This window comes from Vombatus ursinus, unplaced genomic scaffold, assembly GCF_900497805.2.
Source record: "Vombatus ursinus unplaced genomic scaffold, bare-nosed wombat genome assembly UNPS02014789.1, whole genome shotgun sequence".
In the NCBI taxonomy this organism is placed as follows: domain Eukaryota; kingdom Metazoa; phylum Chordata; class Mammalia; order Diprotodontia; family Vombatidae; genus Vombatus; species Vombatus ursinus.
Window position 1 is genome coordinate 15594630 of NW_020954567.1, and position 25598 is coordinate 15620227.

Sequence of the window (25598 nt, forward strand, 5' to 3'; positions counted from 1 at the left end):
TGTATTGTATTGTATTGTATTGTATTGTATTGTATTGTATTGTATTGTATTGTATTGTATTGTATTGCTTTGTATTGCTTTGTATTCCTTTGTCCCCTGATTCACAAAGTTTATTTTTAGTTGAAAATCTTTTCTTTCCTTTTTTCTTTTTCAGGTTTGCAAATCCCACCATCCCAAGTCACCAGAGGACCGTTCTCTTGCTGGCTGGTTTCCCTGTATCACTAGTGAAGGACAGAGAAAGCAGCCTGAGATAGACCTAGAGAGGGCTGAAAAGGTCTGGCTCAAGGTAAACGACTCGCATGTCTTTTATTTAGGCTGTTGGTATGCATGCATACGTATGCGCGTCTCTGTTTTACTCTGGAGTGGTCCAGAGCAAGGAATTTCCTTCCTTTTCCTGACCTCTGTTTGAGTTCTAAACTCATCCCTATCTCTCCTGATTTATTTGATGGGTGATTTGGAATTCCTTTCATGTAAGGCTCTTGAACTCAGCAGGCCTCTAACCTTTGTTCTCTGTGTTATTAATTATCTGAGTAGCATATCCAACAGACTTGGGCACCTTTGTCAATAAATCAGTTAAAAAGTTTAGAATCAGTAAAAATATCAGAATCTTGGGTCTGGTGGTACCAGAAATCAGGTCACAAAGGGTAAGTCATTTCAATCGCCAAATTGCTAAGGGGATGCAGACAATATAGAGACACTGGTTAATGAAAATGAATATAGGGGGTCCTATCTAGGGGGAAATGGTCACTGTGAAACTTCTGGTTGGTAGAAAACATTTCAGAACACACCCATAATAATACTTAACACTTAGGAGGAAATAATGAATCGTAAAATTCAAAATGTAGACAATTGACATCCCTGCAGGATTTCAATGACATGTTCTCCTAAGAGTTTTTAAATGTGGTTCAATGGGAAAAAATGGGTTTGGGCAGTTTTAGAAGTACTAATGTTTCTTCTTAGAGTGAGATGTTCATCTAATCTAAAAACAATTGATTTTGTAAATCCCTCTGACTGTGTGCTGGCTACGTGACAGTATTTTAGGCATATACAGAAATAAATAAGTTGTGATCCCTGTCCTCAAAGAGCTTGCAGTCTGTAAAGGGTGACATGACATATGGACAAGTGACTATAACATAAAATAGAATATTTTAAGTGCTTAGAAGAGATATGAGTAAAGTGTTTTGAAAGCTCAGTACAGGCAAAGATCATATATGATTAGAGAGACTTTGGCTTCATGGATGAAGTAGTATTCCTTCAAGACTCAGCTCAGTGCAGACCTTTTCCTCCCTCTCCCACTCCAGCAGTTGATCATGACTTCCTCTCTTAAATCACCTTCTCTTCTGTGGTCACCTTGTATATATACCTTGGTGTTTACCTGTGAGCATCTTGAGGTCAGGGACTTTCTTTGCTTTTCTTTGCCTCCCTAGTAGGCACCTTCTGTGAGGCCATGATGGAGAATTTCAAAGAAGTCCAAAAGCAGTGTGGCTGATGGGAAATGGAGAGAAAATTTATTTTGAGCCCTCTCTTTAAATAGTGGTCCTGCAGGTCTGACCCCTCCAATCAAAGGGTCCTATCAGAAGGGCAGAGAGTACTGATGAAGTATGAGTACCAGGCAGATTCAGTCTTGCAGTGTAATGGGATTTCCAAATGATGAATTTCCTGGGGAAGGAAGACATCTTTATTTTACAGATAGGGAAGCTCAGGCTGAGGGAGATTAAGTGACTTATCCAGGGTGTCATAAGCTAGTAAATATCTGAGGTAAGAGTCAAACTTAGGTCTTTCTAAGTCCAGCATTCTATCCTCTGCACCACCTAGCTGCCTTCATATCTTTCATGTTGTCCCTGAGTCTTCTCATCTCTGGGCTGAATATCACTGAGTCCTTCAGCATCTCCTCATATGACTTTGTTTCATGCCTTCTCACTATCTCTGTCACTCTTTTTAGATATGCATTCCAACTTATTAGTGATTTATTGTTGTTGTTGTTCAGACGTGTCCAACTCTGTGTGACCCCAACTGGAGTTTTCTTGGCAAAGATACCAGAATGGTATGCCATTTCCTTCTCTAGTTCATTTTTACAGATGAGAAAACTAAGGCAAACAGGGTTAAGTGACTTGCTCAGGATCATCCAGTTAGTAAGTGTTTGAAGCCAGATTTGAACTCAGGAAGATGTCTTCCTGACTCTAGGCCCAGCATTCTATCCACTGTGCCACTTTACATAAATACTGTGAGTGGATATTGAGGCAGTAGATGGGAGAGTAAAAGACATCCTGCTCTCGGTATGCTAATATTCTAGGCAAAGCAGACACAAAGGAAGTAGCTAGAGAAGTAGACAGTAAATGCTTGTTGATTGGAATACCAAGCAACATATCCACATATGCAAAATAACATGGTTATGTTTATTTTCATGGCATCTCTAAAAGAGTCTCAAATTCGGAATGGTTTCACTCAAACTGGAATGGATAGCAATCCTAACAGAAACAACCACACACATGTGGCATTTTAAATATCACGTGCTACCACATCAGTGATACATTATGGACAGATGATTGCTTGGAGATTTGTACTGCACAAAGTCTCAAACTAATTATAGTCTCCTAAATAATGTTTCTTCTCATTCTTGCAACTAGCCAAGTGCTCTGCATGAACTTCCAGCTCATAGACATTCAATGAAGTTTTAATTGATTGTGCTTTGAAAGACGGGAATCCCTGATGCCCAAATTATCTAATAATGTTTCCTTCCCTTTATCCATGATAGCATTGGTTTCTGCCCCTTGAAAATACTTGGATAATTATCCCTTGACTTATTCTAAAAGATAGGTAACTGTTGGTCTTTTTTCATGTGTTTTTCTATATCATCTAACCTTTGGAGTGGGGCAGGAATCAGGTGTGTACAATGAGTTGATGAGCAAGGTAGATTAGTATAGGGAAAATTGCACAGGCAATTTGAGTTCTGGTCCTGGCTTTGCCTTGAGTAGTGTGACCTTGATCAAAGTACTTAACCTCTTTGAAACTATTTCCCTATCTATAAATAAATAAGGACTAGTTGATTTCTAAGATTCCTTCCAGCCCTAACTTTCCATAATTGAGTGAAAAAGGCATTTATTAAATGCTTAAACTACTGGAGATACAAATACAGAAATAAAGATAGCCCTTGCCCTTGAGAATCTTACACTCTGATGAGGGGAAAACATATATAAAGAAATAGTTGTCAGGGAAAGATACTTTGGTATAGAAAGAAAGAGGGACAGGGAGTAGGGCCATAGGGGAATAGATTGACACATCCTGTCCAGAAACAGTGGCATAGTTGATTTGTTCATGTTTCATGATTCTAGAACTGGATTGGAAAGGCTGGGGAATGAGGAAGTTAAGGAGATGGCCAAAGAGGAGGGAGTGAGGTGAAACATGGCCAAAGTTTTCCTGACAGCATTCTGGGAAGGTCAGTGACCAGTTATAGAGGTCCTTTGTCAGAAGTGGGCAAGATCATGAAATGTTCAAACTTTGCACAGAATAGTGAGGGAGAGGCAGCCACTGTTCCAGTGCTAATTCTGGGAGCCCTGTGTCAATAGAGATGTTAATGAACCACTACAGACTCAGGGAAAAAATAGAGAGAAGAGAATAATAGTGATTGGAAACTTGGAAATAACAATTTTCAGTGGCATAGTGAGGAGAGCTTTATCCTAGTGCAACTAAGAGATGAAGGACTTTTCAGAAAGAGCAAGCCAGTGTGGTCGTTGCAATCTGGGAAAATACTGGGTCCATTTCTTTCACAGGTTCTATAGGGTCACTTGGTTCAAGAGTATGTCAAGAGGATATATGATGAATTTTGTTTTTCCCTGGAGCAAGTAGATTCTGGGGTGTTGTTTGTCTAACCTGTTAGGAACCAAGGAAGCTAGCAGTATAGAAGCCAGGGGCAGTTCATTTAATTAGGGTGATGGCAGTTCCAAAGAAGGGTCCCTAGACTCAGTTGTGCTGGTATCTGGAGCTTTTAACCTAGTGTTAGAGTCTCTTTCTTGAAACTTAAAGGTACTTTATAGAAGAAATGCATCAGTCAATGCTGAAAACATTAGACCATATCAGTGGATGCATTTAAGGGAAGAGTTTGTAACTATGGGAACTTGGAACAATAATGGAAGAGTAAAGGGTAGTGTCCGCCCCTCAAACTGGGGCAACAATTGATACCTACAAAACTGTGACAGCTCATTTCCCAATCCCCACACACTTGAAGTTGAGAGTGGCCCCTCCAAAATCAGACAGGAAAGAGCAGAGGAAGGAAAGGGTGGGACCAAACCATGGACATTGCCAAGGGACCTCAGCCATGATTGGTTTTCAGGCCATGGCAGAAGGAAGGATTCTCTGTTGGTTTTGTGAAAGGCTGCTCCTTGAACTTGGCACATGGCTGCAACCAGCTCTGGTAGGTACCTCAGGGTTTGTGTTTACTCCATGCTTCAGAGGAGTTTCAGGGTCAGGGTAGCTCAGGCATTTTATAGGGAAGGAAGGAGTCCTGCTCAAACAGGTCTGATTGTTTTTTCTTCCTCTGAGGTCACAGGGAGGGAGGGATCAATCAGTTTAGAAACTGAAAGTGACTAGGTTGGAAGATTCCATACATTCAAGACTCCAGGTAAAAAGGATTCCAGAAAAAGAGGCAGGGAAAGAGGACTGGGGTACCAGGTGGGGCAAAGATCCATGGTTAGGACATAGACAATTTGCTGACCAGAGAAACAACCCTTAAACCCAGCCCTCAAAATATTTTTTTTCAGACTAGGTCTTTTCCCTCTCAAAGGTAGAAGGAGGATATGCCTGATACAGAGACCTTGGTCTCTGTCAAATTTAGGAAGAGGCATCCTGGGATATGCCAGAGTTCTGTCTATCTTTTCTGTACTTGAAAGTGGAACCAAGGGATTTCCCAATGTGGCTCAGTTGATAGTACTGGACTTGGGGCTAGGAAGACACAAATTCCAATTGTACCTCATACACATACTGAGCAAATTATTTAAACCTTTATCAGCCTCAGTTCTCTCATCTGTAAAATGGAAATATTATCACTTATCTCACAAGGTTCTTGAGGGGATCAAGTCAAATAACATATGTAAAATACTTTACAAACTTGTAAATGTTAGCTATTTTCATTATTATTATAATCAGAATCCCGGCATCAGATATGCAATCCAAACCCTTCTTGGACCTACTGATACATCAGTCCATACCACTTTATAATCTTTGATTTGGAAGGAATGCTAAAGGTGATATAAATCAGGCCCCTGTACAGATATGGTCATCAGAATGGAGGATAATATCTTAGTCATGGACAACACATGGTTTGTACAATGGTAGTAGACTATAGCTCTAACTACCTGTCTGCTCCCTTATTTCCCTTGACTGCTTCCTGATCTTTCTTGAGGAACATTAAGTCTCAGACCTTCTGGAAACTCTCACCTCTGTCTTATATCTGAGTTCCCTGAGAGATGGATGATTAAACATCAGTGACCAGCTTAGAATTATAGAAGGCAGGGCCTTTAACATTGAGGCCCTGTGAAACTTTGTAGTCTCTCTTCATGTGACCCTCTGGTTCACCTGTGGCATATAGTGTAGAGCTCAAAGCAAATGGGATTGCCTTTGGAAAATTTGGCCCAGCATGTTCAGGATTTATTTTTACTCACTGGCCTTTGTGACCCATGTTCTCAGCTTCTGAGTTCAGAGGTGCTATTTGTAGAAGACAGATTTGTAAGGCCATTCTGTGGTCTCAGTCCTGTACCTCCTTTTGCCCCTAGTTTGTACCTAGCTTTTATAATTTTTATGACCCTCCCAACAATTTTTTAACTATATTGCACAAGAATTTTATCATCAAAACTCATCTCCCTTATGGATTATGTTCCAAACAGGACAGAGTACAATGTTTTCCCAATTGCAGAACCATAACTGACTCATAGATTTATCCAAAAGGTATTTTTACATCATTTTTCTGACCATACCCACACTTTGACTTAATATTCCATCCATTATATTATTAGAAGGATCTTATTTTCCTCAGATTATTCTTTAATTTCAGTAAGGAGATCTTAGCCTTTGAATTTTCCTTCTTTCAGATATCAGGGGTCAGTGAATACAAAAATATCTGTTAAATCTCAGCCCAACAAAGAGCAATCACTGTGTGATTTTCCATCTTTCTTTTGCACATTTCTCCATCTTGGCTTCTTCTCTGTTCCTTCTCACTTCCAATACTTCCTTCATATCTCTCTCTCTCTCTCTCTCTCTCTCTCTCTCTCTCTCTCTGTCTCTGTCTCTGTCTCTCTTCCTCCCTCTCCCCTTTTCCTTCTCTTTCTGCCTGTTTCCCTCTTCCTCAACTTCTCCTTCTACCTCTCTCCCTTCTTCTTTCCCTGTCTTTTTCTTTCTCCCTCTTCCTCTTTTGTCTCTCTCTCTTTCTCTCCATTTCCCTCCCCCATCTCTGTCTCTCTCCCTCTCCTCTTGCTCCCTTCTTTCTTCCTCTTCCTCACTGTATCTTTCTCTTTCACTTTCCCTATCCCTCTCACTTTTCTTCTTTTCTCCCTTTTTCTCTTCCTTCACATCCTCTTCTTTCCCCCTCCTTTTCTTTTCCCTTTCATAGAATCATTGGATCTCAAAGTTAAGAGTAACTTCAGAGATTGCTTATTTCAACCCATACTTGATCAAGAATACCCTCTGCAACATCTCCAGCAAGTGCTTATCCAGCCTGCCCTATAGGAATTCCAGTTATATAGAAATCACTGCCTCCCAAAGCAGCTTATTTCACTTTTGGACAGCTCTAATTTGCTAGGAAGGAACAAGATCTTGTTCTCTGTAAAAATGTACATTGTTCTCCATGTTCTCCCCACTGAATCAGAGAAAGAATGAAATACATTAAGGGCTTACTCTGTGCCAAACATTGTGCTAAGTACTGGGGATATATGTCTATTTTGTATTTAAGAATAAAAGGTAAGATGGTACCTTACCCTCAAAGAGATTCCATTCTAATGGAGGAGATAACTGTCCAGGGTAATGGTGGCCAATGACCAGAGTTAAGGTCTGGGAAATCATTAAGATGACAAGTAGAGTAATAAAGCAGTCCACTAACACAACATGTGTGCCCTTCAGGGTTTTGTTCTGGCCCCTCTTCTCCCTCTACACTGCTTCACTTGGTGTTCTCACTGGCACTCATGAATTTAATTTTCATCTCTATAATGATTATTTTCAAATCTACCTATCACATCCGAACCACTCTGTGAATCTCCAATCTTACATCTCCAATTGCCTTTCAGTATTCATATCAAAAACATCTCATTATCTTTCCCCCTAAACCCTCCACCCCTCCTACCTTTCCTATTACTGTAGTGGGTAACACCATCCTCACAGGTTCACAATCTAGGAGTCATCCTGGACACCTCACTATCACCCCCATATCCTAGCTGTTACTAAGGCCTGTATGTTTCGCCTCTCAACATTTCTCAAATATGCTCCCTTTATCTTCTCTGACACCACTACCACTCTAATGTAGGCCCTCATCACCTCACTCCTGGACTATTGTAATTTCTTGCCCAAAGTCTCCCCCAACTCTAGTCCATTCTCCATTCAGCCACTGAAGTGATTTTCCTAAAGTGCAAGTTTGATCATGTCACCCCACCCCACCACCACTTGAATAAACTCCAGCCTCCTATTGCCTCCAGGACCAAATAAAAAATGTTCTGGTTAGCCTTCAAAGCCTTTCACAATGTAACTAGTTCCTACCTTTCCAGTCTTTTTATTTATACTTTATTTCCTACCATATACTTTTCCTTTCAGTGAAAGTGGCCTCCTGGCTAGTCCACAAACAAGTTACCCTGTATCTCATCTCCATGTATTTGTTCCATGCCTGGAACACTCTAGTTCTTTCTACTGACTTCCCTGGATTCCTTTAAGGCCTAGTTAAAATCTTATCTTTTACCAGAAGCCTTTTCCAACCCCTAGTTGGGGAAATGCCTTCCCTCCATTAATTATTTTCTATTTGTCATATATCTCTATCCATATATCTACATATCTATATCTATATCTATATCTCCCTACATGTTGTCTCCCCCATTAGATTGTTTTTGAGAACATGGATTGTCTTTTGCCTCATTTTGTGCATGGTGCCTGGCATATAGTAGGTGCTTAATAATTTTTTTTTGATTGATTGATCACAGTTTTCAGAGCAAGAAGTAGAGATGGACCTGGAGAGGGAGGAGAGTACACATGCAGAAATTGACCAGGGTAAAGCTTAGGATGAATGGGGTGAGGGGAAAGAGAGCCATGCATGGCCTAGATCTCCATCTCTGGTGGTGTGGTTTGGAGGGTAGAACACTAGCGGCTGTAGGATAAATGGAGCAGAAAATAAGATCAAATCAAAGTCTAATTCCTGGTCCACAGCACAACCCTTCAAATACTTGACGACAGCTCTCATGCATAAAGTCTTCCCTTTTCCAGTCTAAACATCCCCAGTTTCTTTAGCTGATTCCTGAATGACTTGGATCCTCTTACTACTCTGGTCACCAGCCTCTGGGCACACTCTAGCTTACCAATCTGCTCCATAAAATGTGGTTCCTAAGGCTACTAAAATATTCTACATGTGGACTGGTTAGGACAAAATGGAATGGATGCAACCTTGTTCATTTTGGATGTTTTCCTGTTGATGAGGTCAAAGATAGCATTGACTTTTTGGCTGTCATGTCACTCTACTGACTCATTGAGGTTTCAGTACATTAAAACCCATATCTGATTTTTTTTCCATGTGAATTGTTGCTTAGCTATGCTTCTCCAAACTTATACTTGCATAGATGATTTTTTGATCCCATCTGTAAGACTTTACATTGATCCCCATTGAATTTCATCTTATTAAATTCATTCCTGACATTTGGCATTATTTTTTCCTGAACATCGATTTATCATTCAATATAAAATCTGATTCACATTCCACATCATGTGATGCTTCATCCGTATCATTGCCAAGATGTTTAATAACAAGGACAGCACCTGCTAGACACACCCATCCAGGTTGATAATGTTCCATTGATTATCACTCTTTTTGTCTGGTTATTACACCAGTTAAAATCCATCTAGCTGGATAATTGTAATGGGAGTCTGGTACATTCACAGATCTCATCAGCTTGCTTAGCCAATGTGACCTCCCCATAGGGAAAATGCTAGGGAGCTTGCTTCTGGGAGTTGACATGTAAGGGAAATAAATGCCTTAGAGAGAATGTGAAACACCTTATTATACAAAGGAGTCACCAAATGAAGCAAGCTAAAACTGGCAAGCCTTTCTGAATGCCTCCAAATCCAATCAAAGAGCTACTTGGTTAGGTCATCAGAACCAGTTACAGAATAGCCATGCATCCTCCACAATCTCCTCAAAACATTATATATGTCATCACAAATCTGGAAGCAAGCTCAAGAGCATCATCCTTATGGAGAAGTTGCATTAGCTGAGTCTACAAGTGCTTCAGATCCTCATTATTACATAATCAAACATTTTTTCTCTCTATCTTATCCACAAGCATATTATGCAGATGACTTGCTTAAAATCAATTAAACTATGACTATTGGGATGCATATTTTTATTTTAATTAAGGGAATTGCACCTGTTTCCCCTCACAACTTGAAAAGTCCCTAATCTTTCATCCAATTAGAAATTAGATTACCTAATGTTGTATTATTTAAAAAAATAATAATTGGCCTTATTTGATTAATTGCTTTTAATGGATAAAAGTCTGTCTTGCCTTGTATTCAGGGTCCAGGCCTATGCTGAGGAGGTCTGGTCCCAGTTTGTGGGGCAGCTGGCACACATTGCTTAATAAATCAATATGCTTGGAGACTGAACCTTTGTTTCTGTAGTCATTTCATCTTTTACCTGCCATACTATGGAATTACTTTTATTGACCAATATAGTAGCTATCCAAAACAAAAATTAATCTGGTTTGCCTTTTCCTTGATGAACCCCATGTTTGTTCATAGTTTTCACTTTATTTTTGAAATGTTTAAAAACCATCCCTTTAAAAATGCAAATCATTAAATCAAATCAAAGACAAAATTCCTAATGGTTTAAAGAATCTATTTGCCCCCTATAAAAAGTGAGGTGATATTTATTCTTTTTTAGTTTTCTGGCACTTCTCCCATCTTCCAAAGTTTTCTAAATACCAATGATAATGGCTTAACAATCATGCCTAGTTCATCCAGTGTCTTGGAATGTTGCTTGGCCTTGGTGACTTAAAGTCATTGAGGGCAACTAGGAACATTTTCCTCTTTTATCTTGGGCTTCAGTTCCCTGCCATCTTTATTCTCTACTTCCCAGTCTGATGTTCATTATTCTTCTCTGTACAGAAAATAGACAAAATCAGATTTGAATAGTTTTGGCTTTCTTTTGTCTTAACACCATCCTAATCCCCTTTAGCAGGGATAATCCCTTCTTTGATCTTCTCCATACCCCCAATATAGCTATTAAAAAACCTCAAAAATCTCTTTTTGTTGTCTTTAGCATTCTCTGGTAGAGTCAGCTTGTTCTAGAGTTTGACATTCCTGATACGTATTTTTAAGACTACACCACATTTTAAAAAATATCCATCTTCAGTTTCTTGCCCTTCAGTTCTATCATCTATACACATTTTTGAGGAATTATTTTGGTTTTTAATCCGAGTTGGTCAGTGAGTTCTCAGGGCAACCTATCAATCTATTTAGGTAGTTTCCATTTTTGTTCCTTTTCAGCAGTGTTTATATTTCTCTGTGCAGAATTTTACCTTCTCTTTTGACCTTGTTTCTGCACCCCACCATGGTTATCCTGGAATAGCAGAAATAGCACTGGATTTGGAATCCCAAGATATGAGTTTAAATAACCCTTTGGTCTGGCACTTTTTACTGGTGTTATTTCAGACAGGTCATATCACCTCCCTGGACCTCAGTTTCTTTATCTGTAGAATGAAAAGGTCCTATTATTTGAGCTCTAAGGCCCCTTCCAACTCCAGAAATTTTAGGATCCTATTTTTCCCCCTTCTCCTAAATCTAATTCATAACAATCTTTCATACTATATGGAGATTCTTAGGTCTCAACATTCATTCATTTACTTATTTTCTAATACATAAAAGCCTACCTTTTCCTTTGGACAGAATTGAAAAGATTGAAATTCTACTATTCCCCAGGGTTAATAAAATGTTTCATTTTCATTGGAATGTGTTACTTGTTTCCTTACTCCATAGATGTTTATCCTTAGACTCTTTGTTATCAGCCCTGACTGTACGCCAATTTTTCAGTTTTGCTACATTTCCCTTACAGAATTATTTACAGGCTGGTAACAGATACATTCAACTAAAATAAATATGCTCAATTTTATCTTTAATGAAAATAATACAATCTTGTAGCTAGATGGAACTTTAGAGGTCATCTAGACCAGTCCCTAACTGTAGGAAGTACACATTACACCTTCTCTTACTAGTAGAAATCCAGCCTTCCTTTGATAGGGAACTCACTACCCTCCAAGATAGCCTTTTCTATTTTTGGACAGCCCTCATTCTTGTGAATTATCTCCTTATATTAAACCAAAATTTCTTTATTATTTCCACTCATTCATCCTACACCTGTCTTTTGATGCCAAATAAGACAATATGAATTCTCCTTCCACGTGAAAATCTTCTAAATATTTAAAAACCAGTATTATATGCCAACCCCTATCTCCTCTTTAATAGGCTTGAAGTTTCTTCAGTAGATCATCTGACACAATTTTAAGCCTCCTCACCATCATGATTATTCTCTTCTGAATTTATTCTGACTTCCTGAAGCCTCTTCTAAAATGTGTTGCCCAGAAGTGAATACAGTAATCTCAACATGATCGATTAATTATTAAATTGGATGGGTATGCAACTAGTCATGATTATTTAATTGTTTAGTCATCCAGGCTCCAACTTTTTATTTTGTACATATGGAAACTCAGGGAAACTTTGTCAGATGTCTTGCTAGACATATTTTATGTTTCTGACATTTCCCAAAACTAACAGTCTAGTATTCAAATCTGTGCAGATGAGAAATAAGGTGAAATTGGCATTATTTATATTTAGTGGATTTATTCTGGCTCCTACTTATCACTGTGCCCTTATTTGGGTGATTACAAAGCATATTTTTTTTTACTGTATCATTTTAGAATTTAATCAGTGATTAACATTAATCTCACTTATCTGAAAATTGGTACTTTGGTCTACACGGCAACCTTTCCTTTTGAGGAACTGTCTTTCCTCAACTGTCTTTCCTCAACTGTCTTTCCAAACATCCTTTCCTCCTGTGTATTGCCCCCTCCATTGTCTGGAATCTTTATTGGATGGAATTAGGAACAGAGTAGCAGTTGCCTTCACTTGTCACTGTTGCCCTTTAAAGAGGAAAAATCATGTCAGCAAGGCAAGTTGTTGTTGTTGAATTTTCCTTCTCAAAGAGGCTCAATGATATCATGAGGGTTGTGTCTTGATTTGCTCATAAATTGGATTTAAGTGAGGCCAAGCTGCAGAAAACCATCAATCTCATTCTCTCCTCTGGAGGTTGCCCTCACTGTCTCGTCTACATTTGAAGAGAAAAAAATTGTCAGCAAGACAAGTCAAGAATGTATCAGATACCATGAGACTTTGAACAGATATATTTCCAAGTTTCCCATCACTATGGCAGCACTCCTCAGTGTTAATTTTGTGTTCTGTATTACAAATGTTTTCATTTGGTTTGTTCACTGTTTTACCCTCTGTGTTGTTGTTTCCTTTCTTCTTTCTGACCCTTTCTAAAGAAACCATGTGAAAAGAGCATGACAAAAGAAGTGCCATGTAAATGAGCAAGAGTTTGAGGGCAGTGGGTCTATGAACAATAGGGAGGGTTCATTCTTGATTTAACAAAGATCTGTAAAACTGCTCAGGCAGTTTTCTCAAGATGAAATCTACTGAATCATCAAGTAGAGGAATCCTTCAATGGAAGCAGCAAGGTCTTCTCAAACACCAGGCTGATGAGTATAGAGAGGCTCTCATCACTAGTCTCCAGTTAGGTGGGGCAGTAAATAGAGTCAAGAAGCCCTAAGTTCAAATCCAGTCTCAGACTCTTTCTAGTTGTGTGACACTGGACAAATTACTTAACTTAGTTTCCTCTACTGTAAGACCTGGATAATAACAGCATCTACTTTGTAGAGTTGTTGTAAGGGTCAAATGAAATAATATTTGTAAAGCACTGTGCTTAGCATAGTGTCTGGCACATAGTAGGTGTTATATAAGTGCTTATTAACTTCCCTTCCCTCTGTTCCCCAGAAAATAGGCCAAATACTCATGCTATCATATTCCATCCAATTACTTTGATTCAATCCCTTGAATAAAAGTAAAATAAAAAAATAAAGCCATTTAATAACTGAAATAGGACCATGTTTTATAAAGAAGTGGAGTGCTTGGAAATATGTTGTTCCAAAAGGCAAAGGAGCTAGGATTAAAAACATGAATAATCTACCCAGCAAAAGTGAGTATAATCCTACAGGTGGAAAATGAATATTTAATGAAATAGAGGACTTTTAAGCATTCCTGATGAAAAGACTAGATCTGAAAAGACATAAGACTCAAATGAAATAGGACCATACCCAAATAACTTGACTAAACAAAATTATTCATAGAAACAAAAAGTCCTTTTAAATTCACGGTATTTAATAGATAAATGGAAGTTATTAAAATAATCATTTTAATAATCAGACAAATGATAACGTTGAAACCAATCACTTCAATTCTATTTAATAATTATTTTTAAGATAGCCACAGCAAACAGAGCAGTATATTTGGAATACAGACAACAATGGAATAGTGTCTGTCATCAAGGAGCTTGCATTAATTATAAAATCTTAGCTTTTGAAAGAACTTTAGAAGCTATCAAAGTCAACATCATATCCGTTAACAGGAATCCTTTCTACAGTATCTCTAATGTATTTCTAATGTAGATGGTCAGCCTTGGAGTCAGGAGGATGTGAGTTCAAATCCTCCCATTCCTATGTGAACTTGAGTACAAATTTACTTCATATTGGTCTTTCCATATTTGCTTGAATGCTACACATTTTTTTTCATTTTTATGGAACCATAATATTCCACAATGTAACTTAGCAATTCATTGAACATATATGGAGTAGGTATTTCAAAGGTTTAGATTTGGAAAAGAAGCTGTAATTTATATCAACAGTGGGACCAGAAGACAAAGTATAAATAAAAGATTTTTTAATTACCATAAATTGCATTTGGCTTTTAGATCTGGAAATAGCATGTACTATTAAATTATTTTTTATTCCTAAAAAAATATTTTCCCTTGAAAGAAGAGAAAAAGAACTTTTTCAAAGATGGAAAGATCACTGAAAGTAGTTGAGGCTACTTAATTCTTGAGGTTAATACAAAATAAAGCACATACTGTAGTTGGAATTACTTAACTTGACACCAAAATCCTGTGAGGTCTTGTGGGATCTATGATTTATAATTACAGTAGACCCTTATGAAAAAATTCTTGTTCTGTAAATGAACAATCACACATATATGTCTTTGAAATTATTTTCCCAGAAAATTAAACCTCAGTTTAGCATTTAAAGCCTCCCATAATCTGCCTCCAACAAACCTTTCTAATCTTATTTCATATTATGCCCCTTAATGCATGCTCTAGGCTAGTCAAACTGGATGTCTCACTAGACATGGTCTCTCACCTCCCAACTCTCCACCTTTGTCTCTCCTCATTGCCCAACTTATCTCCACCTCTTTAGAATTCTTAATATTTTTTGGTGGTTGGGCAATCTCCTATAAATGGCTTTTCTTGATCCCTATGTTCCTTAATGCTCTCTCTCTCTCTCTCTCTCTCTCTCTCTCTCTCTCTCTCTCTCTCTTTCTCTCTCTCTGTCTCTCTATCTATCTATCTATCTATCTATATAAAATCTTGCATTTATACTCTGTATATACTGTGTATTTATTTCTCTTTATGCATGCTTTGTCCCCTGCCAGTAAAATGTAAGCTTCTTGAGGGCAGCGGCTATTTCGTTTTTGCCTTTTTATTCCCACTTCCAAGAATAGAACCTTGCACATGGTAGGCTCCTAATAAATACTTGCTGAATTTACTTGAATTCCTCTAGCATATTATAATTTCTGACAGTTTCTAAAAAGGAGGCATGTGGCATGCAAAATACTGTATTTCAGATAATTTCTGATTATATTCTGCAGTTTGATACTAAGCATGCAGAGATGAAATGAGATGAAGTCCTTGCCTTTAAGGTATTTATAGTCTAGTAAGGAAGATAAAACATACACAAATATAGATGGGCCATGAGGCAGAATAAAATGAAAGGAATTTATACTAGCTATGAGAAATTTAATGAGAAAGTGATCGTGTTAAGCTGTAGGAATCAAAGAAGGCTTCATGGGGGATGTGGTCCCTGATTTGGGTCTTATTAGAAGGGTGAGATTTATAGTAAGTGTGGATTTCAGTGGAAGAGTCCATTCCAGGAGGAGAGGATTGGTGAGCAATGATGTGGAGATTAGAGAGGGGTAGGCTGGGAATGATGATGACATGTAGGCTAGTTTGACCAGAAGTGGAGGACATAAAAGAGAGTAGTGTGGAATAGGTTGGAAAAAGATAGGTTGAAGCCAGATGGCAGAAGAACTTCCATTCTAGTAAAAGAGGCCAATAATTTATTGATAAGGCAGGGAAGCCACTGAAGGTTTTTGAATAGAGGTATAATGTGACTGAAGCAATGAATTAGGAAGGTGACACTCAAGGCATTGGTGGTATAGATTGAAGAGACTGAAGGTAGGAACACCAACTGGGAGGCTGGTGCAAGAATAAAAGTGAGAGGCAAGGGGGGCCACAGGCAACGTGGTTATAATGGGATCGGCATGGAGAGGATAGATGGGACACAGATTGTGGACATAGATGAACAAGATTTGGAAACTGATGCAATGTGGGAGTAGTAACAAAGAGAAGAGTACAAAATGACTCTTAGTTTGTGAGTTTGGGGGGAAGGCAATGCTGTCTACAGAAATATGGGAATTAGGGACTAAGGGCAGATTATTAGGGGGAGGACAAGAAGCTCCATTTTGGGCCTGTTGAATTTGAGATGTCAGAGGATATAAGAGGACATCCAAATTAAGATTTCCAAAAGGCAGTTGGTGAGAGTTTGGTAGTAGAGACAAAAACTGGGACATGTGTCTGACCATAGAGATGAGTCACAGCAATGGATAAGATTGATAAATGAGAGAATGTGGAGGGAAAAGATTAGAGGGCCAAGGAAAGAGTGTTGAAGGAGACCTAATTTTAAGTGGTGGATAGATAGTAAAAGGAGGCAGTGAGGTGGCTCAGTGGATAGAGTGCTGATTCTGGACTCAGAAAGACCTGAGTTCAAATACAGCCTCAGACAGTTACTAGCTGTGTAACCTTGGGCAAGTCACTTAACCCCTATTTGCCTAGGAGGCAGCTGGGTGGTTTTCAACAGATAGAGCTCTGGGCCTGGAGTCAAGAAGACCTGAGTTCAAATCTGGTCTCATATACTTTCTAGCTGTGTGACCCTGAGTAAATCACTTAATCTCTGGAGAAGAAAATAGCAAAGCACTCCAGTATCTATAGTCCATGGGGTCACAAAGAGTCAGAAAGGACTGAATGACTGAAAAACAACAAAAAGATAATGAAGAGCTAGTAGGTACAGTGAAGCCCAGCCAGGAAGTTAAGACAAAATCATGATATGCTTTAGGTTAAAATTATATCATCTTAATGACTTCCATGTTTTCAAGAACTGTTTTAATGAGAGATTTAATGAATACTCATGGCATCAGAGATTTAGAGCTAAAGGGGACTTCTGGGGTCATCTAGTCCAAACCCTCCTTTTACTGGTAAAGAAAATGAGGCCCAGAGAGGTTAAGTCACTTGTCTGACATCAAGTCCTCTCAATACATAGCCATGGCTTCTCCTACTAATTCTCTCTCTCTCTCTCTTTCTGTCCTTCTGTTGCCTTTTCTGTCTCTGTCTCTGTCTCTCTCACACACTCACACAAAGACAAAAAGTAAGTTGACTTGGGGGTCTCAGTAATGCTTCATGGTACCAACATCCATTCCCAACATCTCCTCCTTTAGGAATTATACACAAAAACTGTAGTGTGGGTTCAGAGGCCCCAGGCCAGAAACAGATTAATATAAGTTATTGAGGTACAGAAACCAGGACAGGTAGATCATTTGTTAATATCTTGTATACTTGCATACATAAGCCAGTCTAGATTTGGCTTCAATAAAGTATTTTTGTTACCCTCTCCCCCTCCAGAAAAGTTCCAAACTTCATCCATTAAAAACAGATAAAATGATTTCTGTATGTATACAATGATCCATGTTGATACCACCTTGGGAAGATAGTTTGTGTTTTCTTTGTCCAACAGTTCACAGCCACAAGAAATGTGTTTGGATCTATGGCTGAGAGAAGAGAGAACCAGTGTGGTATAATGAAAAAGGACCAGAATGGGAAGATGGGATATCAGGGGTCTCCTAGTTTTGTCTTTGAGAGAAGTTGGCTATTAATTATTCTCCCTCTGCCTTAATTTCCTTTTATTTAAGATGAAGGGCTGATGCAGAGGGACCTTGGGCAAACTGTCTTGTAACCAGTCTGACCTTCCTTTTCTTGATGTGTAAAAAGCGAGGGGGTACCGCTACATGATCTCTACAATGTTTTTCTAGCAGAAAATCTATAGTGCTAGGACCACAGTGCCCATTTCCTTCCTTCAAAAGTCAGGGGGACTTAAGTTTGAATCTAAGCTCCTTTATTTAACTATTCTGCCTAATTCCTCGTATATAAAATAAAGGGGTAGACTTAGGTCAAACCTCATCTCTGTCAGTTACTACCTAAGGTCACAGTGACCTTGGACAAATCACTTAACTTTTCTGACTCTCTGTTTCCTTATGTGGAAAGGGATAGTGTTGGGCCTCTCATGTTCGTTCCATTTCTAAATCCATGATCTTATCATCCTGTTACTCTACTGGGTGTTCTCTAAGATTGCAAGTGTATTTGGAATGAGCAGTGGGTTTGGAATCAGAGAACCTCAATTCCGTTCCCAGCTCTGTTGCATACCAGCTGTGTGACCTTAGGCAAGTAGCATTGCCCCTCTGGGTCTGTTTCCTCATCTGGAATAATAAAGCAGTTAGATGAGATGGATTCTAAAGTCTCTTCCAGCTCTAAATCCTACAATTCTAATTTTTTATGACTTTATGGGTGTTGAGTACAGAGTAGATGTTTCCCAAGATGTCGGGCTGAACCTCTAGAAGGACCTCGACCTTGTTCCACTTGGTCAACAGTGACATTTGTGAGGGAGGGTGAATTCCAGCTGAAGGCCACACTATATTCCTAATCCCGTCTCTCTGTCCCCCCCCCAATAATGTTCTTCAACTCATTTCCACAGAATTATAGTCATAAAACATTTGTGACAGTAAGCAGCTATAGCCTGAAAGAAATAGAAAACTAGCATTCCAAGTCATGCTTTCAGTTTTTATTAACTTTCTTATTTGGCTGCCACAATTGAGGCTTATAGGACAATCCTAACTGTCAAAATTGTTAAGTAGTACAAATGACACTTCACTTAATCGAGAGGTCATTTTTCTGGCAACTTCAGTTTTCTAGAACATAGCCAAGAACTCCAGATAGCAATGAAAAAAAGAGGCCTCTGGGTGGGAAAAAAAAAAATGTTATAAGACACATGCACTAAAGTTAATTCATTTTTTTCCCCCACAGGAAAGTCTTCTAGGTTCTTATTTAGATCCCATTTACTCTTACTTCACATATAATTCTCATAAAACTTAATTATCTGATTTTTGAAACCACAAATTAGGAGGGGGTAGGCAACTCTAGAAACTCAGAACAAGCATCTATTAAGCACCTACAATGTTCCAGGCATATGCACTTTAAAATATTGCCTTATTTGATCCTCACCACAAACCTGGGGAGTAGTGCTATTATTAGTTCCATTAAGAAAACTGAGATACAGGGGCAGCTAGGTGGTGCAGTGGATAGAGCACCGGCCCTGAAGTCAGGAAGACCTGAGTTCAAATCCGGCCTCAGACCAAACACTTGACACTTACTAGCTGTGTGACCCTGGGCAAGTCACTTAACCGCAATCGCCTAAAAAAAAGAAAAAAGAAAGAAAACTGAGATAGACCTCAGTTAAGTGACTTGCCCAGGGTCATCCAACTAGTAAGTGTCTGAGGCTGGAGGTCTTCCTGACTCCAGGCCTAGAGATCCATTCTTTTGCCACCAGCAACCCACAGAAGCAATCATTGGAGCAACTACAAGAAATGATACCTTTACAGCCCAACAACAATAGAGAGACTGTCCATTTTCCTTCTCGTTGCCACACTTAGGTCAAATTTTGCCATTTATAATGTCCTTTATTCACAATAACTCTGTGATGGAGGATAACCTTAAAATATCAGATATACAAATTACAAGTTCAGAATTCTGAGGCTTTTAAGTGTAGGGGCAGAAACCAACATGTCTCCTTAAATCCTGAGGTCATCGCTGTTTAAGAACACTACTAATACCATCATCTATGTTTATGAGGATGACCTAAAATCATAAAGAAAAGACTTATAGTTTAACAAATTATGTTTAAGAACTTGGGGTCAAGAAGGCCCAAGTTCAGATCCTATGTCAAATACTTATTATTAGCAGTTGGGTGGCACAGTAAATAGAGCACTAGGCCTAAAGTCAGGAGGGCCTGAGTTCAAATCCAGCCTCACATATTTATTACCCGTGTGACCTTGGGCAACTCACTTAACCTATTTTTGCCTCTGTTTCTTCAACTGTAAAAAGAAGATAATAATAGCACCTCCTTTGCAGGGTTGTTGTGAGAATCAAACGAGATAATATTTATAAAAGCACTAAGCACAGTGCCTGGAACGTAGTAGGTGAGATATATGGTTATATTATTATAATACAATATATGCCTATACTTACATATGCATATATATATATATATCTATACACACATACACACACACACACACACACACACACACACACACACAGTGATTACCTCCCTCCTACAGTTCCTTGCATATGGTAGGTGCTATATAAATGCTAATTTTCTTTCCTTCCCGACTACCCTGAGCAAATCACTTAAACTTTCAGCCTATAAAATGAGGATAATAGTAGCAACTACATTACAGGGTTTTTAGGAGGATCAGAGGAGTCAATATTTGTAAAGCAGTTTGTGAACTTTAAAATGCTAGCTATTATTATTTGGTAGGAAGTACATAATATAATTTAGAAAGATTTACACCCAAAAGCATTAAAATAATGAATTTAAGAGAAAATCTGGTCTTAGAAAGGTCAAATGTGGTTACCTATAATCTTTATTTATGTAGAAGCCCCTCCTAAAGCTCGTATTTAAATAGCACCTTAAGGTCTCAAGAATAGTTTGCCTATATTATGCCATTTGAGTCTCACAGCAACCCTGTGAAACATGTTATTATTATCCCCATTTTTCAGAGCAGAAACTGAGGCTTAGAAGGTTAAGGAATTTACCTAGTGTTACATATGTAGCAAGGATAGGACTCAGGGCTCACCTGAAGTTTTAGGTTTCTTTTGACTCCAACTGAAATCTACCCAGCAGCGTCCACTGAACAAAAGGGAGACATTACTAGAACATTTTGTCTTAAATTGTGCCCTGGAAGAATTCATTTATTTCACTGTTGGTTTGTTTTCTATTCCCCATGTGATTGTTATTGATCTGCTCATTTTTTGATATTCTGGGATCTTTTGTAGACACCAAGCATGCTTAACAAACTTTGAATAGCGTCCATAACTGTGTTTACTTCATCACATCCACAACTAGAACTCAGGCAGCTCTTTGGTGGAATGCATGCACCTAATGAAGTGCTTAGCACAGAGTAGGTGCTGAATAGATACTGGTTAATCATTGATAAATTTATTGCCCTATTGAGTCAATGTCAGTTTCCACTCCTTTGTCCTTCGAGAAACTGGTCTTAGCCGTTGGTTTTTGTCCACTTTCACTTAGTCTATTATGTGATTTCTCCCACCAGCACTACCCCACCTCTTCCTTCATTGCACTTTCTATAATCTCTTCTATTCGAGGGTCCTTACAGAAATGTATCAGCTAGCATTGGTTTCCAATATCACCATCTGGAGAAATATTCCAGGAGGACTCCAAGAGGGAGTCCAAAAACCAGAATGCCAGGCTGAAAGCAGAACTCTATCACTAATATACATTTAGATATCCAGAAATTGTTCTCTATCTCATTTTCCCCATCCTATACAGAGACTAACAATTGATAACTATATTTTGCAATAAAATTAATAATTAATAATAAAATTAATCATCTGAGAATCTTTCTACATGTTAGTTTAACTAAAAGTTTGATTGGTGAATTGTTTAGTAAACTCTAAGGAGAACAGTTCCCTTAACCTTAGAAATTAAGTCAAATCTTCCTTTTAACCCACTGGTGAAAACATACTAGCCATGTGACCCTGGACAAGTCATTTAACCTTTCTGGGCCTCAGTTTCTTCATCAGCAAAATGAAGGATTTCAAGTAAGTCACCTATAAGTTTCTTTCCAGCTGTAAAGTTATGGCTCTATGATTCTTTAAAAAGTTGCATCAGACTTAATTCCATTTGTATCCCTACCTTTTAGAGCTGAATTAGAATTAAAAGCAATTTCCAAACAAGAGACAAAGCCTTTTTTTTCCCTTAAACAAACTATAACTCCTTAAGTGAATGGACCATCGTGTATTTTTCTTAGCATATTTCCCTCAGGAAACATAGTTCCTCATACATAGAAGATGCTTCATAAATGTTTGTTGAAAGAATGAACACAATCACCCAGGGTTGTTTTTAAGATGAGATTCCTTTGAGTTTTGAAAGATCATCTCTTTGTAGAATATGACATACATTTTTGGATACTGCCCATGTGGGGATGTATTTTGCTTGACTATGTATATATTCAACAGGCTTTGTTTAGCTTTTTCTTTTCTTTTTTTTCTTTTTTTTTCTTTTTGCAAAATGGGAGGATAAGGTGGGGTTAAAAGTAGGGAAGAAAAAAGAAAAGAAGAGGAAGAAGGGAAGAAACAAAATAAGGGAAGGAAGGAAGGGAAGGAGGAAAAGAAGGAAAGGAAAAAAAACAGGGAAAGAAGGAAAGAAAAAAAGGTCACTGAGGAATTTGTTTTTAAAAATAGAGAGAAATAACAGAAAGAAGGTCATAACCAGACAAGCAGGAAAACTTTGAAAGCTATAGGTTAATCTTATAGCTAGGTCCCAATTAATACAAATAATGAATCCCATGAAGTGATAACATCAATTTGAATTCACTATGTATATTTCCATTGCGCTGGAACTATACCATCTTTTACATAGTTACAAATTCAGATACCCTTCCTGGATCACCACCTTGTCATGGCCAAGGGTCTTAACTCGCTCAGTGAAACTATAAGCTATACCATGCGGGTTTACCCAAGATGGACAGGTCTGCTAGAGAGTTCTGTTAAAGGATGATCCCCTGGAGAAGGAAATGGCAAACCACTCCAGTATCTTTGCAAAGAAAACCCCAGGGACAGTATTAAAATAATAATAGATATGACACTGGAAGATGAGCCCCTCAGGTTGGATGGTGTCCAGCATACTACCAGAGAAGAGCAGAGGATAACTACAAGTAGCTTTAGTACTAATGAAGTGACTGAGCCAAAGCCAAAAGGAAGCTCAGCTGCAGATGTGTCTAGTGACAAAAAAGTCCAGTGAGGTAAAGGTCAATAATACGAAGGAATCTGGGATGTAAGATCTATGAACCAAGGCAAGCTGGATGTGGTCAAACAGGAGATGGAAAGATCACACATCAGTATTTTGGGTGTCAGTGAACTTAAATAGAAATGAGTGAATTTAATTTTGATGATCACTCCATATACTACTTTGGGCAAAAATCCCTTAGGAAAAATAGAGTAGCCCTCACAGTCAATAAAAGGGTGAGAAAAGCAGTACTGGGGTATAATCTCAAAAATTACAGAATGATATCTGTTAGAATCCAAAGTAAACCATACAATGTCCTATTAATACAAGTATACACTCCAACCACTGTTGCTGAAGAGGCCAAAGTTGATCAGTTCAACATCTTCTAGAAATAACACCAAAAAGAAATCACAGTCATCATAAGGGATTGGAATGTTAAAGTAGGGAATAAAAAGATAAGTGGAATAACAGGCAAGTTTGACCTTGGAGCACAAAATTAAGTAGGGCAGAGAATAATAGAGTTTTGTCAAGATAACTTGCTGGTCATAGCAAGCAATCTTTTTCAACAACCCAGAAGGTAACTCTACACACGGTTATTACCAGATGGTCAATACTGAAATCAGGTTGATTATATACCTTGCAGCCAGAGGTGGAGAAGTCCTATACAATAAGTTAAAACAAGACTTGGAGCTGACTGTGGTATTTTATCATGAGCTTCTTATTGCAAAATTCAGACTTAAATTCAAGAAAGTAGGGAAAAAACCATCAGACCATGTTGGTATGGCCTAAATAACATCCCTTATGAATACGAAGTGGAAATGATGAATAGATTTAAGAAATTAGATCTAGTAGATAGAGTGCCTGAAGAACTATGGACAGAAGTCTGCAACATTATACAGGAGACAGCAACAAAAAACATTCCAAAGAAAAAGAAGAGCAAGAAAGTAAAATGGCTGTCTGATGAGGCTTTACAAATGGCTGAGAAAAGAAGAAAAGCAGAAGGTAATGGAGAAAGGGAAAGCTATACCCATAGCTTTCTGAATTCTGAATGTAGAATTAAAAAAATAGTAATGAGAGATAAGGTTTTCTTAAGTGAGTAGTGCAAAGAACTGGAAGAAAACAACAGAATGGGAAAGGCAAAAGATCTCTTCAAGAAATTTAGAGATGTCAAGGGAATGTTTGTGCTAAAAGAGGCATTATAAAAGACAAAAATGGTAAAGACTTAACAGAAATAGAAAAGATAAAGAAAAGGTGGCAAGAATATACAAAAGAACTACACAAGAAAGATCTTAACATAACCAGTAACCACAATGGTGTAGTTACTGAGCCAGACATCCTAGAGAATGAAGTCAAGTCAAGTGGGCCTTAGTACGCATTGCTAACAGTAGTGGAGGTGAAGGATTTCCAGCTGAGTGAGCTATCTATCTATCTATCTATCTATCTATCTATCTATCTATCCATTCATTTAGCTATTTATTTAACCATTCATTCATTTGCAATGCAGTTGGGGTTAAGTGACTTGCCCAGGGTCATACAGCTAGTAAGTATCAAGTGTCTAAGGCCAGATTTGAACTCAGGTTCTCCTGTCTCCAAGGCCAATGCTGCATCCACTGCACCACCTGGCTGCTTTGGGCTGAGCTCTGTAAAATCCTGAAAGATGATGCTGTTAAAGTGCTGAACTGAATATGCCAGCAAATTTGGAAAACTTAAGAGTGGTCAGTGGATTAGAAAAGATCAGTTTATGTTAAAAGATGCATGTTCCTTGGAAGGAAAGCTATGGCAAATCTGGACAGCATACTAAAAAGCAGAGACATCACCTTGCCAACAAAGGTCCATACAGTCAAAGCTATTGTTTTTCCAGTAGCAATGTATGACTGTGAGAGTTGGGCTGTAAGGGAAACTGAGCATCACTGAATCAATGCTTTCATTAGAATTGTGGTGTTAGAGATGACTTTTGAGAGTCTCTTGTACAGTAAGGAGATTAAATTAGTCAATACTTAAATTAATTCGGACTCTTCATCGGAAGTTCACATACTGAAGCTGAACCTTGAACACTTTGGTCATATAATGAGAAGATGGGACTCATTGGAAAAGACCCTGATGTTGGGAAAGATTGAAGGCAAAAGGAGAGGATGGCAGAAAATGAGATGGTTATATAGTGTCATGGAAGCAATGAACTTGAGCTTGGATAGACTTCAGGTGATAGTAGGGGATAGAAGGGCCTGTTGTGCTATGGTCCATGGCTCACAAAGAGTCAGACATGACTGAACAACAACAAATTTAAATAGTGTGAATTTGACTAGATGCAACCACTTCCCAGGATTCATCTTTTGCACTAAAAGGAACCTAGCTCTACTTAAAAAGGAAAGCTGTAAATAACAGAGACCTGCAGTTTCGTGCATAATCCTCTTTTTCTGTTCTACTTTGTATATGGAAATGCCCGATCTTGATCTAGTTGGTGTTTGTTAAGTTTAGAATAAAAACAAAAATTGACAACAAAAGGAAAAAAAAAAGAGTGGCCCCCATCTTCCCCCCCTTGGCTGTCTTATACAAGTCTCCATTCACCAGAGGATTGATCCCTGGCATTGCTCATCTGCCACCTCTGGAGTGTTTCCTCTTTCCCTTCAGAACTGTGAAGTGCCCGTAGCTGAGAGGAATTTGAAGGGCGCAGGGGGAATACAGCAAGCCAGTAACAAACCCAAAGCATTTGCAAACCTCATAGAAGATTCTTTTCAAGTTTGTGGTGCAGTCTTGGGGTCCGTTCTCCAGGGACCACCACAAAGGATGACCAGAAAGCTGAAATACTTGGCCTGCCTGTTTACTAAGTGGGTCTGGGCCTAGCAAGCA

The 25598-nt window shown here is 38.5% G+C and overlaps 1 protein-coding gene across 1 annotated transcript in view; it reads left to right on the forward strand.

Moving 5' to 3' along the window:
- PAPPA2 (pappalysin 2) overlaps nt 1-25598 on the forward strand; it is a 326265-nt gene that overhangs the window by 115263 nt on the left and 185404 nt on the right. The window contains 1 exon segment of the mRNA XM_027868368.1: nt 155-286. Within this exon segment, the coding sequence (XP_027724169.1) occupies nt 155-286 (132 nt within the window).